The sequence below is a fragment of the Colobus angolensis genome, unplaced genomic scaffold (assembly GCF_000951035.1).
Source record: "Colobus angolensis palliatus isolate OR3802 unplaced genomic scaffold, Cang.pa_1.0 Scaffold5, whole genome shotgun sequence".
Taxonomy (NCBI): domain Eukaryota; kingdom Metazoa; phylum Chordata; class Mammalia; order Primates; family Cercopithecidae; genus Colobus; species Colobus angolensis.
In genome coordinates this window covers 28,512,765-28,529,001 of record NW_012118487.1, presented here as the reverse complement: position 1 = coordinate 28,529,001, position 16,237 = coordinate 28,512,765, and the positions used below count along the sequence as shown (strand labels likewise).

Sequence of the window (16,237 nt, the reverse complement as noted above, 5' to 3'; positions counted from 1 at the left end):
AAGTAACTTCCTTTAGAGACAATATAGTTATGAAGGATCATTGTTGTATTTAGTCAGTGATGTTTTTATTTTTTTAATTATTGAAAGTTAGTGAACAATTAAGAATACCATCAATACAAGACATATTCGTTTAGGTCCTGAATTTAGTAGATCTTGGAAAATAATTTTATTTTAAAGGGACAGTATACTAGTTATATACTTTCCTCAGTTTACTTCCACATCACATACACACAAACACACCATTTATTCTGAAAGTTGATTTTTCTAAACATTTATCGAAGAGTTCCCTTGTGTAAAACAATCAACAGTATACATAAAAGCTGTACTTTAGCTTATATTAATTGAAATATTATGGCAGAGCCTTTGTCCTCTAAACTTTGAGATTATTATTATACATATTGAAAATCTGTAGTGAGAATACAGCTTGAGGTTACAACAGTTATCACTGTTCTCATCAGATAAATACAAACTTGGATGAAACTCCTAAAAGGTAAATCTGTTAAGAGAATGAAGTAACTTGTTTGGCCAGTTGCAGTGGCTGATGCCTGTAATCCCAGCACTTTGGGAGGCCAAGACAGGCAGATCACTTGAGGCCAGGAATCTAAAACCAGCCTGGCCAACATGGTGAAACCCCATCTCTATGAAAATACAAAAATTAGCCAGATGCAGTGATGCATGCCTTTAGTCCCAGCTACTCAGGAGGCTGAGGCACGAGAATCTCTTGAGCCTCAGAAGTTGTCACAGCAGTGAGCCGAGATCTCCCCACTGCACTCCAGCCTGCGGGGCAGAGCGAGACTCCGTCTCAAAACAACAAAAAAGTAACTTGACTCCGTCTCAAAACAACAAAAAAGTAACTTGTTTGTATAATTGATTGAGGCATATTCTGAGGGGAATTCTAGTCATATGTGCTTTTACCTTGAATAGGCTGGATAAGTACATGAGGAAATGCAGATGGTACTTCTTCTGCCCCTGGTTATCATCTGAATGTCTGTGAAACCAGAGTGTAGGTGAGAGTTCCTAATTACTCTAACTTGGTTGGAGCTTGCAGCCTGCTATCTGGCTTTATCTTTGGGTGTAGATGAAGAAGAGGATCCCTGTGCATATCATTATAGTTGATTGTCAAAGCTGTTTGTTTCAAATTTGATGACAGGCATATACCCTGTAAGTATGTATCCATCATAAGGAAAAATCCATAGATGTATCTAAGGATCTAGTTATTGGCTGTGCAAAACTTAACATTTAGTAGAGATTTTCAGTAGACCACTTCTATTATCTTTGAATCAGAACTTAAAATGAGAAGTCTGACATGCACCTGGTTCAACTTCCAAATTTACATTTGAATCCTCTGCTTCTCTCCTGTGAATCAAGCATCCAGTTTATTCTTGAACAATTCCAAGGGTGAGCAACTTTCTCCCACAGCAGCCCATTTAATCTTCATACAGTTCTGATTTCAGAGGTCTCCTGTCACATTGAAGTGAGAATAAACACTCACGAGATGGACACAGATTGAATTTGAATGCTGTACACCAGGGAGATATGGATAGAATAATGTTTCTGAGATGGTGGGAAGAGAGGAATTCGTGAGTGAATTCTTAGTCATTCTTAATGACTAACCTTTAGAGAAGAAACACTCCTCTGTTTTAACAGGCACACATCCTGGGGAGTTTGGGAGTTGAGGGAGTTCCTGTCTTAGACTTCTGTTTTCTCTCGAAAGAGTTGAGTTCATTTGTTGAGAGTGAGAGGGTTGGCACGTAGAGAGTTTTAAGGAGAGAGAAGTTTTGAAATAATAGTTGCAGAGAGTAGGAGAACAAATTGACCAGAGAAATGGAGATTGAATTGAGTTAGTGCCCTCAAATATAAAGTGATTTCTCTGCTCTGTTAAGTAATTTTCTCCACAGTAAGCACAAAGAAAGCAAGGATTTGACTTCACCCAGGACTGAAATTTGTTAAGTGACTGTAATACAAAGACAGGTGGAGCAACAAGGCAAGCGTTTTCTAACTGCAGATCATAGCTTTTGTATGCCTTCTGCCTGGAATGTTTTCTCCTAGCTTGATCCTTTTCAGCCTTTGTTTTCAAGTATCATCTCCTCAGAGTTGTTTCTTTATAACCCTCTGTAAAGGAAGTCCTCCATTTTGATTCCTTTCCTGCCTAATCTTTTTATTTCCTTCCTAGAACACCGATTGAAACAATTATTACTTTTTATGTTGTCTCTCTGCCTAGTAGAATGACACCTTCAAGAAGGCAGGGAACTTGTCTGTCTTGTCTCCATTTTTTCTGCTAGAGCCTAGTACATGTGCCAGGAAATTTTAGGCATTCAGTAAAGATGTGTTGAATGAATGTAATTGAAATAATAGACTAGGGAGTATAAGCTGGATATGAAAGGAAGTTAAGACAGGAGGTGTGAACACTAGACACAGAAGGTAGTAGAGTCTTGAGCAAAGATCCTTCTTAAGTTGAAAAAAGGTTACCTTAGAAGCAGATAGGGGCAGGTTGAAAGAATAGAAGGTTGTTGGTGATTGAAAGCTTTCATGCCTAACTTAGTGATACGAGACAGCGCCATTTCCAGCCATGATAAGGTCCTGGTTAAATGGTATGGCCATCAGAATCACAGCAAGTGGCTTAGGCAAACTGGAAATAGTTATACAAAAATAGATAGATCAATAGAACAGAGAGTTCCAGCAAAATTGAACTCGTGTAAGGACGTAATATGTGATAGAGGAAACTTCACAAATCAATAAAGTGATGGATCATTCAATAAATGGTCTTTGGAGTTAGGGAATCATCTTGTATTCTCATTTTGTATCATAATTAAAATAAATTCCTGATAAACTAAAGAGTTAGCCAACACTTAGTGTTTTAGCAAAGGATCAAAACATTTTGTAATCAAAACATCAATTGATATGAAGATTTAAAGTCAGAATATAACTGATTTATGCAAATTAGAAAAATAGCTCACATTGTTGAAATGTTCAAAGGACAGTAGTAGGCAACTTACAGAAAAGAAAATGCAAATGTCTACACCTTAAGTATTTGAAACATAATAGTAATTGAGCATATAAGGACTTAAATATGAAATTATTCTGCCTATCAAATTAGCACAGATTTTCTTACCTAAAATAAACATTTATAGACATTTTTATATACTCCTTGTAGGATTGTAATTTTGGGGAAGCAGCCTAACGATTTACAGTAAGAGCTTTAAAAATTGTTCTTCTCTTTTAGGCATATATATGCATTTAATAAGCAAAACTTTTTTGGCAAGTGATTTGAAAGTGCTTACTGATAAAGCATACAGTATTTGATTTTTATTTTAGTTAAATGAATACTTCAATAGAGCTTTATGGCATAAGAAATTTTTTTTGTTAATTTTCTTGATTTTTTAAAAAAATGTAAAATAAATGGATTTTAAGAACTGTTCACAATAGCAGAATAGATTTAGTCCCTTTTGATTTAAATAGTGGAGCTTTCAGCATTGATCTGAGAATATTATTTTTAAAAGAATATCACTATTTATTAATGGACAACAAAATCTATGTTAGTCTGTACATGTATAGGATAAATTAATTTAAGACAGGAGTTATTCGGCTAAACCTTTCTCTTTGTTCCTGTAACAAATATATCCAGATAAACTTTTAAATATAAAGCGTCTGTTTTAGTGTCTTTATTTAGAAAAAAAGGGCTTAAAGACACACATGAGTCTTAGTAGTGTTGTTATTTGGAGGAAGCTGGAAAACAATAAGTGTTATGTTTAAATGCAAATATGTATTTAAACTTTGTATCTTTTATGACTTAGCAAAGTTGAAAACATTTTATTACTGTATTATGTTTCAACTGTTTTTTATAAGACTATTGAGAATGTTGAACAAAGTGCAGAGTACTTAGTATTTCTTGGTTGGTCACACCTCATTTTGAATCCTAGCCAGTTACTGGGTTTTGTTTTGCTTACATCGAACAACTTATTTAATTTCCTTGAAATTTTCTCCTCTGTAAAATAGGGTTAATAATACTAACTTGCTGAATTGATATGAAGATTATTGTTTTAAAACATCAATTCAGTGCTAGATATGTATGATAGTCATTCAGTATAGGATCACTATTTTTATAATTGTTGTATGAACCAGTTGGCCAGAATGTGTTGGTGCAGTTAGTCTAAGATACTGTTTTACTAGTATATAAGGAGAGTGCAGCATTTAACAGAATTTTGTGGGGTTTTTTGGTCAAATTCCACAAATATAAATTGTGTGTAAGGTTCATTGATGGTATGGGTAGAGGTAGAAGGTGTACAAGTACTAAGATGAAGACTGTATCCCCTTGAGGAAGGGACTTTTGATCTACCTTGAGACTGGCTTTCTTTCTCCCATATTTGATCCAAAAGCAGTCCTATGAATAGTAACAAGCTGTATCTACAGTTTACATCGATGATACGATGGGCTTGTGGAGGTTAAGTGACTTTGCTAAAATCACATGATGAATAGTAGAGGTGAGATTTGGAGCCACGAAACTGAGTTTGTTCACACAGTAAATACTATATTCTAGGCACTCTTCTTAAGTTTAGTACTTCTGGAGACCAGTTTGTGTTCCTCAGTCTCTAAACATCTTGTCCACAAGGCGGTGGTATTGTGAAATTAGCAGGTCCCTGAAAAATTGTTTATCACATTCTTTTAAAAAGTATGATTTTGCTGAGAATGATGGTTTCCAGCTGCATCCATGTCCCTACAAAGGACACAAACTCATCCTTTTTTATGGCTGCATAGTATTCCATGGTGTATATGTGCCACATTTTCTTAATCCGTCATTCTCAGCAAACTATCGCAAGAACAGAAAACCAAACACCGCATGTTCTCACTCATAGGTGGGAACTGAACAATGAGACCACTTGGACTCGGGAAGGGGAACATCACACACCGGGGCCTATCATGGGGAGGGAGGAGGGGGGAGGGATTGCATTGGGAGTTACACCTGATGTAAATGACGAGTTGATGGGTGCAGCACACCAACATGGCACAAGTATACATATGTAACAAACCTGCACGTTATGCACATGTACCCTAGAACTTAAAGTATAATAATAATTTTAAAAAAAGAAAGAAAGAAAAAAAGTATGATTTAGGGAATATGTAGTATTTTAAGGTAAAATGGATATTCTAAATAATCTCCAAATTTTTGGTTTAGTAAATGTTATTTTATGAATAGTTTGTTTCTTAAAGCATGGAATGCACATAGAGATAGCAAGCAACTGTGATCTTTTACATAAATAAAGTGGAAGGTTCTGTTTGGGAGAGAGAAATCCAGCTGACAGTTGAAAATCTTTATGTTCTGCTTAAGACTTAAATATAAATAATTTAAATGATAGTTATTTGGGGTGGCATAAAATATAATTCATCTTTTCACATACATTAGGTGTTTTAAAATTAAAGAAACCTTTAGTTATATAAATTATTATTGAAAATAAAGATTTTAAAATTTCTGTCTTTGGTAGTGTCCTTCACTCTATGCTAATATTGAAGAATGTTTATATAGAGAACTGATAATATTTTTGAAAATATAAGATGATGAGTAATAGTCTTCAATGTGAAGATGCAACTGAGGTGAAAATGTGATCATAGCAAGCATTAGCAAATTGTATTTCTAGACTTCAGGGTCAGATGCTGATAACAATGTTGACCTATTTTCTCTAACCAGAACCTTGGCATACTATATCACATCAAGTTATACTTCAGTTTCCTTCTTGAATCTAGCAATGATTCAGTTAATTTTGAGCTTAAATTACGAGATGTGTTTCTGAGTATGCCAAAGTTCTGTCTGTATGGGCTGCTGTGGCTTATTGCTCTCCTGCCTGCAGTATCTCTGCTTATTAATGACCAGGCCTTTGAACTTTCATAAACATTAGGTTTTCTGTCTTCAATTATTTTCCCTTTAATTTTTTTTTTAAATAATATATACATTTTAGTTCAAGAAATTGTACCTAAAGAACAGAAAATGTGATTAAAACTCATTGTGAACACATGCTTGTATTATTTCAAAATGTAGGGTTAAATCTTACATTCTGTGATATGAACCAGGACTTCACAAAGCTGAAACTTTGTTGATAAGAAAATAGCACAGGCTGGGCGTGGTGGCTCATGCCTGTAATCCCAGCACTTTGGTAGGCTGAGGTGGGCTGATCACTTGAGGCCAGGAGGTCAAGACTGGCTGGGCCAACATGATGAAATCCGGTGTCTCCTAAGAGTACAAAAATTAGCCAGGTACGGTGGTACACATCTGTAGTCCCAGCTACTCGGGAGGCTGAGGCATGAGAATCTCATGAACCCTGGAGGCAGAGGTTGCAGTGTGAGATCATGCCATTGCACTCCAGCCTGGGCAACAGAGCAAGACTATGTCTCAAAGAAAGAAAGAAAGAGAAAGGCGGGGGGAGGGGGGTTGGAGGGAGAGGGAGAGAGGGAGAGGAGAAAGGGAGAAAGAGAAAATAGCGCAATTTATTCTGTAAATATTAAATTATAGGAAAAGGATAGATCCTTATATAAGCCACATTCGTATTCAGTAAATGTTAAAAAGAGGCAGATTAGATTGCAGTTAAGACTCTGAAGCCAGAATTCCTGAGTTCTAGTCTTGATTCCACAGTTTATCAGTGGCATGACCTTGGAGAAATTATTTCTTTTCACCTAAGTGTTGGAATAATAAAAGTTGATAATGGCTCTTAATTTATAGGGTTGTTTTAAGGGTTAAATGACTTAATAAATACATAGCAATTAGAGCACTACCTGATACATTGTTAAGTATTTAGTGTTAGCTATAATAAGATGTTTTCAAGATTTTACTATTTCATTTGGAAAAACACGTTCAAGATTGATGTGGTTAATATTTAATTGAATTCATTTTTACTATGCTTCACTGATAAGTGAAGTCTAGGTATATAATGTCAAATAAGATCTATATGATATATACATACATATTGCTGAGATGATAGTCACAAAAGGCTACATAGTGACCTAGAAAGGATAACTGTTCTAGGATTGAGCTAGTCCAACGAGACCATCTTGAAATGTGTGACTCCAGTGACTTAGGAAATTTGCAAGTATCTTGATAACTTGAAATTTGGTGATGTGATCACCTTTGTTGATGAGTGGAAAAAAAGAGCATGTTGCCTCTGAGCATATGGTCTCCTATAGTGTTTCTCAATTTATAGTTTAACATTGGTCATTGGGATAATCTAAGTAATTGTTAATGTTTCATTTGCATATTTATCAAGTTACCTTTGATTTGTGGCTCATTCTTCCGTAAGGACTGTAATAGGGGTGAAATGGTCCGGGCTTCTTGGCATTAATAAATTCACACCTGTTCTGCAAAAGGAATTGCTCAGAATTAATTGTCACCCGTAAGCTGTTAGCCTAAGCCATTCTCTTTGAAAAACGGAGTGAAAACAAATACTATCTTTTTCTTCTTTATTCTACTGTGTTTCACATGCCATATGACAGTTCAGATAAGAAATCAAAATTACTGAGATAAAGTCATTATTCCTAACCAAAAATTTAATAGGAGGTGGAATCGCTCATATTTTGTTAAAGTAATTGTTATATGTAGTTTCTGGTGCATACGTAGTTGTTGGATGGAAAAATAAATATAACAAAAGCATTATTTTGAATGAGGCTTGCTCTTATTTCTTTGGGCCCACCCCAAAGATTTATTTACTTAAAATAGTTTTTAATTTGTGTGTGTGTGTCTTAAGGCCACAGAAAGCGAGGCTGGTGATATGGACCTGAGTGGGTTGCCAGAAACAGCAGTGGATTCCGAGGACGATGACGATGAAGAAGACATTGAGAGAGCATCAGATCCTCTGATGAGTAGGGACATTGTGAGAGACTGCCTGGAGAAGGACCCAATTGACCGGACAGATGATGACATTGGTAAGCTTGAACAGTAAAATGAATCTAAGAGCAATTAAAAATATTTAGTGGTAAAATTGTGTGATGAAATAAGAGCCCAAGACTAGTAGACTTTTAAAAATCATTAATTTAGTAATTTCCTTTGTATAAACAATAGTATTTGTTGGACAAAAATTGGAAAAAATCAGGTTTACTCAGTCTTACCTTCAGGAATCTACAAATAATAACGTGAATGAAACATCTTAATAAACTCTTTCCACATAAACCCTTTCTTAAGCTCAGTTTATGACGAAAAGAAAAGAAAAAAGTTAAAATGAGACTTTCAAGCAATATTACTTCTATTAATTTCCTCGTGAGCCCTATTTTATTAAGCTCATGTTTTCTGTATGTAAACATAAAGGCAGTTGGTAAAATTGTCATAATGAATTTGCTTCTACTCTGGTTTCATATGAAGACTCAAGTGGGTGGAAGGAGAGAGCAAAATGTCAGGTTAGTGGCATATAGGCTGTGTGATGGTTGAGACTTTTTTTCTTTTGCTGTTTTTTTTTTTTTTTTTTTTTTTTATTTTCTGTTCAGGAGTACAAGTGCAGGTCTCTTACATAGGAAAGCCTGTGTCATGGGGGTTTGTTGTACAGATTATTTCGTCACCCAGGTTTTAAGCCTAGTACCCACTGGTAATTTTTCCTGAACTTCCTCCTCCTCCCACCCGCTAACCTTCCGCAAGGCCCCAGTGTGTGTTATTCCCCTCTGTGTGTTCATGTGTTCTCATCATTTAGCTCCCACTTACAGGTTCTGTTCCTCTGTTAGTTTGCTAAGGATAATGGCCTCCAATTCCATCCATATCCCTTCAAAAGACATGGTCTTGTTCTTTTTGTGGCTGTGTTTTATTCCCTGGTGTACATGTACCACATTTTCTTTATCCAGTCTATAAATGATGGGAATTTAGGTTGATTCCATGTCTTTGCTATTGTGAATTGTGCTGCAGTGACTTTGCTTAAGTGTACCCAGAGGTTAAAAATTTAAGTAGCTGTATATCGACCTTTCCCTCGTAGCAAGAGTTGGTTGTATAGTAATTGTTTTGGGTTTGAGTATGCCTCCCAGACTCTGGCTTGTTTCTTAGAGCACTGGAAATGAGAACAACTTCCATTGAGAGTCATCCTTCTGTGAGAGTTCCAGGTCCATAGCCACCCTTGCCTGAGCCTTGCTCATCTGTTGTACCACTCTCCCAACTCTTGGGCCAATACATATTTGAAGAGCAATTAAATGAACTGAATGTGTTGGAATTAGATATAGGATGGTGTGGAGTGGCTTGTTGCATGAGTTTGAGTGACACAAACATGTATGAGGAAAAACTTTCACCATTTCAGCTATGTGCATATTCTAGAAAATTAAAGGCAAAAAAAAAAAAAAACACACAAAACCTTAGATTAGACATTCAAAATTTAATTGAAATAATTTATGGGAATTGTTAAGTCTTTATAGATGAATATTGTATGGTAATTATTATTTATTCATTCAACTAATGTGGGTGGGTGAGCACCTTCTATGTACCAAGCAGTTTTCTAGGTCCTGGCAACTCACTCAGTGCTGAACAAGGGCAAAAGTCCTTGTTCGTTGCAGTCTATTAGGGGAGACACGTGATCAGCAAGTGAACAAGTAAAACCCATTGCAGGCAGTGAGTGCAGTGAAGAAGAGTAAAGCAGAGGCTGGGCTGATGGAAGCAGGGTAGTGGCCTGAGTGAAATGGTTCTGTTTCACCCCCTGAAGAGTTAGGTTTGTACTTTTCCTGTTTCTGATACCGCATGTTGATCTGATTTACAATTTCTAAAAATGGGGTTTCACTCTCCAATTCCCTGTTCACTTTCTGGGGTCCGATACCACATGTTCAGCTGATTTCCAGTGTCCAAAAGTGCATTTCACGTTCTCCCTCGTTGCCCTTGCTAATTTCTTTCTTTTTAATCCCCTGTAGTTTTAAAGAAGTAAATTGGAAGTGTGTTCAATGTACTATTTCAATTCAGAATCTTTGTTCATAGATGCTTTAAAAAAAAAAGCATTGCTTATGAATAGATTGATCTGGAAGTTGCCATTTTATAAACTAATCTATCTTTTTTGAATCTGTTCATTTTAAAATAGTTGTGGAAGAAAATGCTGGTTATTAAAATACATGTCTGTCATTCCTGGAAATTTAAGACTTTCAGTTGATAGCTGAGAAGCCCTCTCTCCCAGAATCTCTAGAAAGCAGCAGCCATGGTGATTCCTACAAATAAATAAAAAGCCATCTTTAAAAAAAAAAAAAAAAGTGCTTGTCAATATAATTCCTACAGGGAGTAGCATTTATCTGAATACCAGTTTACTTGCAAGCAGTTATAATTATCATGCTTGCAGCTATGAAATATACATTTATTTAAAGCAATAAATCACTAACATTAAACAAGTCCTAAAGGGTGTTGTTTGTTCTATGTAAGACCTTGAAAGATTTTGTATTCTATTTTCCTGAAAATAAAATGTGTGAGAACTGCTTAGCTCTTGTTAAATGCACCTCATCCTCCAGGATTTAGTTAAAATAGACACCCTTTATATAAAATACAAACATCTGTATGATTCATGTTTTAGCTTCCTCTTCCCCTGCAAAAAAGGGAGAGATTATGTCCACGTGCATGCACGTGAGTGTATGCGTGAGTGTTTAAGGTGAATCAAATGAAATTGCTAATATTTGAACATATTTTTGTGAGCTACAGGAAGAAAAAATTCCCTTTGGGTTCTGCTAGATTTCTTGGGTATAGTTTTGTTTCAGTACTTTGAAGGAAGGGACTGTCTCATATTAATTTTTGCCCTGGAACTCATAACTTTGTAGGTACTCCATTATTGAATAGTTGTAAAAAATTTTTTTTTGTTTTGAGAGCTTGACACAGTAAAGTAGAAGACTACTTCGATCTCTTTTTACAAACCCCGGGTTTTTAAAAAAAATTAATAAAATGTTTTATATAAAATTGTATCAAGCAAACCAGGATAAGCTAATTTTCTGAATTGGCTTCGGCTTCTGGTATCTGTAAGTTAATTATTTGTTGTTGTTTTTTTTTAATGGTACATTGTAAATAAAATGTTTTTAAAGCTTTATATTTTCCATAAACATTAGATAGGTCATAATAGTGTATCATTCTAATAGGTAAGTGTATAATTCTATAGATTGTTCTAAGAAATACAAAAGAAAATGGTCCTGTTTCTCCCATCCGTGGCTTCTTTTCATGTGTCCTGAGGATTTTCCTACTATCCATCCCAGGCTCTGAATCCTTGGCTACCCTAAGCCCTTTTAAGTCTGTATGATACCTGTGTCATTGTCAGAGTTTTGAGCCCCCTGTAGCAGGTGTCTCCACCCCTGGGCCACAGACTGGTACTGGTCCCTGGCCTGTTAGGAACTAGGCCGCACAGCAGGAGGTGAGCAAAAGGTGAGGGAGCATTACCACCTGGGCTCCACCTCCTGTCAGATCAGTGGCGGCATTAGTCTCATAAGAGTGCAAACCCTACTGTGAACTGCATATGCAAGGGTTCTAGGTTGTGTACTCCTTATGAGACTTTAGTGCTTGATAATCTGAGGCGGAACAGTTTCATCCCAAAACTATCCCCCCCGCACCCACAGAGAGTGGAAAAGTTGTCTTTCACGAAACCTGCCCCTGGTGCCAAAAAGGTTGGAGACTGCTGCCATATATATATATGATTGGTTATAAAATAGTTCTTTATTTTTAAAAATTGCTCCAATCATCTAGTATAATATAGCATGGAAATTATCTAAAAACCAGTGATACCATTATTGAATCCTTGAAATCTTAAAAAGTCTTAGATGCCATCTGGTTTAGCATTTATGTATTTCTGGTTTTTCAGCTGAGCCTGGATAATTATGTACATTTACTATTTGATCTTTCTGTCTCCTTTATTCTTGTAATATATCATACACAGATATCTTCTAGCCTGTGGTTTGTTTTTTTTTAATGCCAGTCACTACTCATATATCACAAATTAAACTCATGACCCACTGATAGGTTAAGAGTCTGCCAAAAAGCAAACAATATGTCTACACAAAGCACTTTAAAATTATTACAACAAATAATTGTGAAGGTACTTTGTATTTTCTTCCCACTTTTTATTCTCTGATCATATATGTGGTAATTATTTGACTTCTATTATTGTCTAAACAGATACTAAATTCAAAACATTTCTGACAATTTCTGGCCCACATTTTTCTTAAACCCACGAATCTTTGCTTGTCCAAAGAAATTTAGCAAATACAAGGGGTGGGAAAAAGTAAAATGCATGGTCTATAGGTAATAGTGTCATAGTTTATGGTGAGGGGTGAGGGATGAAGGCTAAAGAAAACAGAGGCTGGAAACTGCAGAGTTAACTGGGATGTGCTTCAGAGGACCATGACTTGTTCATTTGCCTTTATAATTCAAATCAAAAGGTCAGTGCATTGGTAAAACAATGATTCCTGCCTCCCATGTATGATAGATATGGGTCATCTCTTTCAATGACATTCAGAATTGCTTTACTGCTTCTCCAGGAATAAATACATTTTATGGTACAGCACAGACACTCCTACTCATTCCAGAAATAAAAGTTTCATGAAACAGAACGTATTCTTTCTATAACTGATGTGCTTTGATAGTTTAACTTCTTTTTAAAAAAAAAATACTGGTAGCAAAAGTAAAGTGATTTCCTGACACATAAATCTGAGTCAGTTTGCGCAGCACTGTCTTATTGGACAGAATCTTTGGGTACACCTGTCATTATCATTTTGCTTATTGCCAGAGCCCCCCTGTGTAATGAAAAGTCTTATATAGGAGGGATGACATAGAGTCCAATCAGAACATGCCATTGCCCAACTGGACCAGAGAAAACCACTCAAGTCTGTCCTTCCAGAAATGCTGTATCTGGGAAAATATATTCACAGAATATATTTTTCTGTTGTGCTTTCTTTTAGTAATTAACAAACTGTATCCAACAACATAAAGTTTGTCACTAAAGCTTAACAGATAAAAGGAATGTACATAGGAAATGTTTTATTATGTACAAGAAACATCTAGTATAATTTTTATTTAGCCGAAAGTTTGAATGATGTCATGACTATTATAATAATGACAGTAATAGCAGTTCTCATTTATTGAGTATTTACTCTGTGCCACAGACTTTTATCGTCTTTTTTTTTTTTTTTTGAGACAGAGTCTCGTTCTGTCGCCCGGGCTGGAGTGCAGTGGCCGCATCTCAGCTCACTGCAAGCTCCGCCTCCCGGGTTTATGCCATTCTCCTGCCTCAGCCTCCCAAGTAGCTGGGACTACAGGCGCCCGCCACCTCGCCCGGCTAGTTTTTTGTATTTTTTTAGTAGAGACGGGGTTTCACCGTGTTAGCCAGGATGGTCTCGATCTCCTGACCTCATGATCCGCCCGTCTCGGCCTCCCAAAGTGCTGGGATTACAGGCTTGAGCCACCGCGCCCAGCCTTTTATCGTCTTTACTGCATTTTATTCTCACAGCTATCCAGTAAAGCAGATACTGTATTTTTCTTTTTAAATGAGAAAACTATGCCTTAGGGAAATTGATCAACTTGCCCAAAGTAATACAACTAGTAAGCATTTAAAAGTCTGATGTACACCCTGTGCTCTTTACCACTGCCTTTAAAGTCCAGCAGAACCTTGGAAGCAGATGGTCTTGAATCATGTCACTGCCACGGTTTTTTTTGTTTTTGTTTTTGTTTTTTTAAGAGACAGAGTTCCTTCACCCAGGATGGAGTGCACTGTCACAATCACAGTTCATTATAACCTCAAACTCTTGGGCTCAGGCAGTCCTCCCACCTCAGCCTCCTGAGTAGCTGGGACTATAGGCACACACCACCACACGTGACTAATTTATTAAATATTTTGTAGAGATAGGATCTTGCCAGATTGCTCAGGCCGATCTTAAACTCCTGGCCTCAAGCAATCCTCCTGCCTCAGCCTTCCAAAATGTTGGGATTATAGGCACGAGCCACTGTGCCTGGTCTTGCCATCTCTTAATTATATGATGCTGATGCTGAGCATTGGTTTCCTCCCTATGAAATGAAAAAGAAAACGCACTTGACAAAGCCATGGTGAGGAGTAAGGAAAGAACTTAGTGTGTAATTAGTAAAGCTACTGAATGATGAGAAAACACAGGACTTTTAAAAATAGAAAACCCAGGACTTGAAGAGACTGTGACATCAACAGCTAGAACCATACTAAGGTGTAAGCTGTTTCTCCACAGTATCCCCACAGGAAGGAAGAGTGATCAAATTTCCTTTTTTGCCAACTTGTGGGCTAAAAAATGGTATATCAGTTTTCATTTTCATTTATATCATGTTGTTAATTTTTTAATTGATCATTTTTTATAGATTTGATCCATGGAAAATATTCCTTAGAATGTTTGAATTAAATATAGTTATTTCTGCTGACTATTGTAGGCATCCACCTGCCCAAAAGACACAGGAATGGACCAACTGACTTGTTGGAGAATTCTCAGAGTCACCTTTCATTTTCACTCGTGTGATAATAAGCCTTGTATCTCATTTACAATTGAAATTTCCCATTTGAAGTTTAGTAATGTCTTTAGTGGCGTTAGAACTGGAGTTACAGTGCAAACTGTTGCCTCTAATTCAACAACTAAGTGTCATCATTTCCACGGTGACAGAATTCTTTGTGTACCTGCAAGAAATTCAACTAGTGTTAAAGATACTTGAGATGTATTTTTCAATAAGCAACATTGTAGGGCATTTAAAAAGAAAGGAACCTAAAGCATTCTTTTTGAACACTTGTTTTTAATAAAAGTTGTAGTTTTTATAAAGTATGTCTTTTGCTTTTCAGAACAACTCTTGGAATTTATGCACCAGTTGCCTGCTTTTGCCAATATGACGATGTCGGTGAGGCGAGAACTCTGTGCTGTGATGGTGTTCGCAGTGGTGGAAAGAGCAGGGACCATAGTGTTAAATGATGGTGAAGAGGTGATTAGCTATTCTTACCACTTAAAAAGTTTCTTCTTAAAGATATCTCAATACAGCAATTGAACAAAACCCCAATTCTTACTTTTTCCTTTTTAATACCCAACAACAGTAAGTTTGAATAAATCAAGAATTATGGTGCACCTGTTATGTCACTGTATTAGTCCATTTTCACACTGTTGATAAAGACATACCTGAGACTGGGAAGAAAAAGAGGTTTTAATTGGACTTACAGTTCCACATGACTGGGGAGGCCTCAGAATCGTGGCAGGAGGTGAAAGGCACTTCTTACATGGCAGCGGCAAGAGGAAAAATGAGGAAGATGCAAAAGCAGAAACCCCTGATAAACCCATCAGATCTCGTGAGACTTATTCAGTACCATGAGAACAGTGTAGGGGAAACCACCCTCATGATTCAAATTATCTCCCACCGGGTCCTTCCCACAACACATGGAAATTATGGGAGTATAACTCAAATGAGATTTGGGTGGGGACACAGAGCCAAGCCATATGAGTCACTGTATTCCAAATCCATGATATTTCCCATTATTTGCAGAATTTCATATGCAAATAGAAAGTTTTTGATATATTAACTTTTCAGTTTTTGCCTCTTAAGTGTTCGTAAATTTAATGCCTTTTTTCAGACAAAATGATATTCTTATTGAAGCAATGATGATCATTTTGTCTGCATGAGCTTTGGGGGACAGAGAAATTTTTTTCCTTGTGTCATTTTAGAGAAGAATATCCAAAGTCAAACTAAAAGGGCATTATGATACGCGTTCTGTGCTAGGCATATGGAAATATGTCGATATGTGGCTGTGTTTTATTCCTTTTTCTGTGAACTTGTTAAATAGTAAACTAGAGTTACTTGTTTTATCTCCAAAATGGAAGATCTGCTCATTCATTTTTAGGGACCATGCTAGCACCTTCAGCTGTATGATCATGATGTTACTTTCTGCTTTGTCTTTATTTTTTTGGATTAGCTGGACTCCTGGTCAGTGATTCTCAATGGATCTGTGGAAGTGACTTATCCAGATGGAAAAGCAGAAATACTATGTATGGGAAATAGTTTTGGTGTCTCTCCTACCATGGACAAAGAATACATGAAAGGAGTGATGAGAACAAAGGTGGATGACTGCCAGGTATAAAATATATCATTAAAAGTATATATTTTATTCTTAATAAAGAGCACTTATATGCCATTGTGATGAGATTTTTCTCCCTATATAAATATCTTACAAATAATTTTTTTTTTTTTGAGACAGAGTATTGTTCTGTTACCCAGGCTGGAGTGCAGTGGCACGATCTCGGCTCACTGCAACCTCCGGTTCCTGGATTCTAGTGATTCCCCTGCTTC

The 16,237-nt window shown here is 36.5% G+C and overlaps 1 protein-coding gene across 3 annotated transcripts in view; it reads left to right on the top strand.

The window, feature by feature from the left end:
- The window catches only part of RAPGEF2 (Rap guanine nucleotide exchange factor (GEF) 2), a 167,595-nt gene that overhangs the window by 114,781 nt on the left and 36,577 nt on the right, over positions 1 to 16,237 (top strand). For all 3 annotated transcript variants that reach the window (XM_011959694.1, XM_011959696.1, XM_011959695.1), the window contains 3 exons: positions 7,728 to 7,905; positions 14,748 to 14,884; positions 15,864 to 16,022. In XM_011959694.1, coding sequence (XP_011815084.1) covers positions 7,728 to 7,905; positions 14,748 to 14,884; positions 15,864 to 16,022 — 474 coding nt within the window. The remainder of the gene's footprint in view (positions 1 to 7,727; positions 7,906 to 14,747; positions 14,885 to 15,863; positions 16,023 to 16,237) is intronic.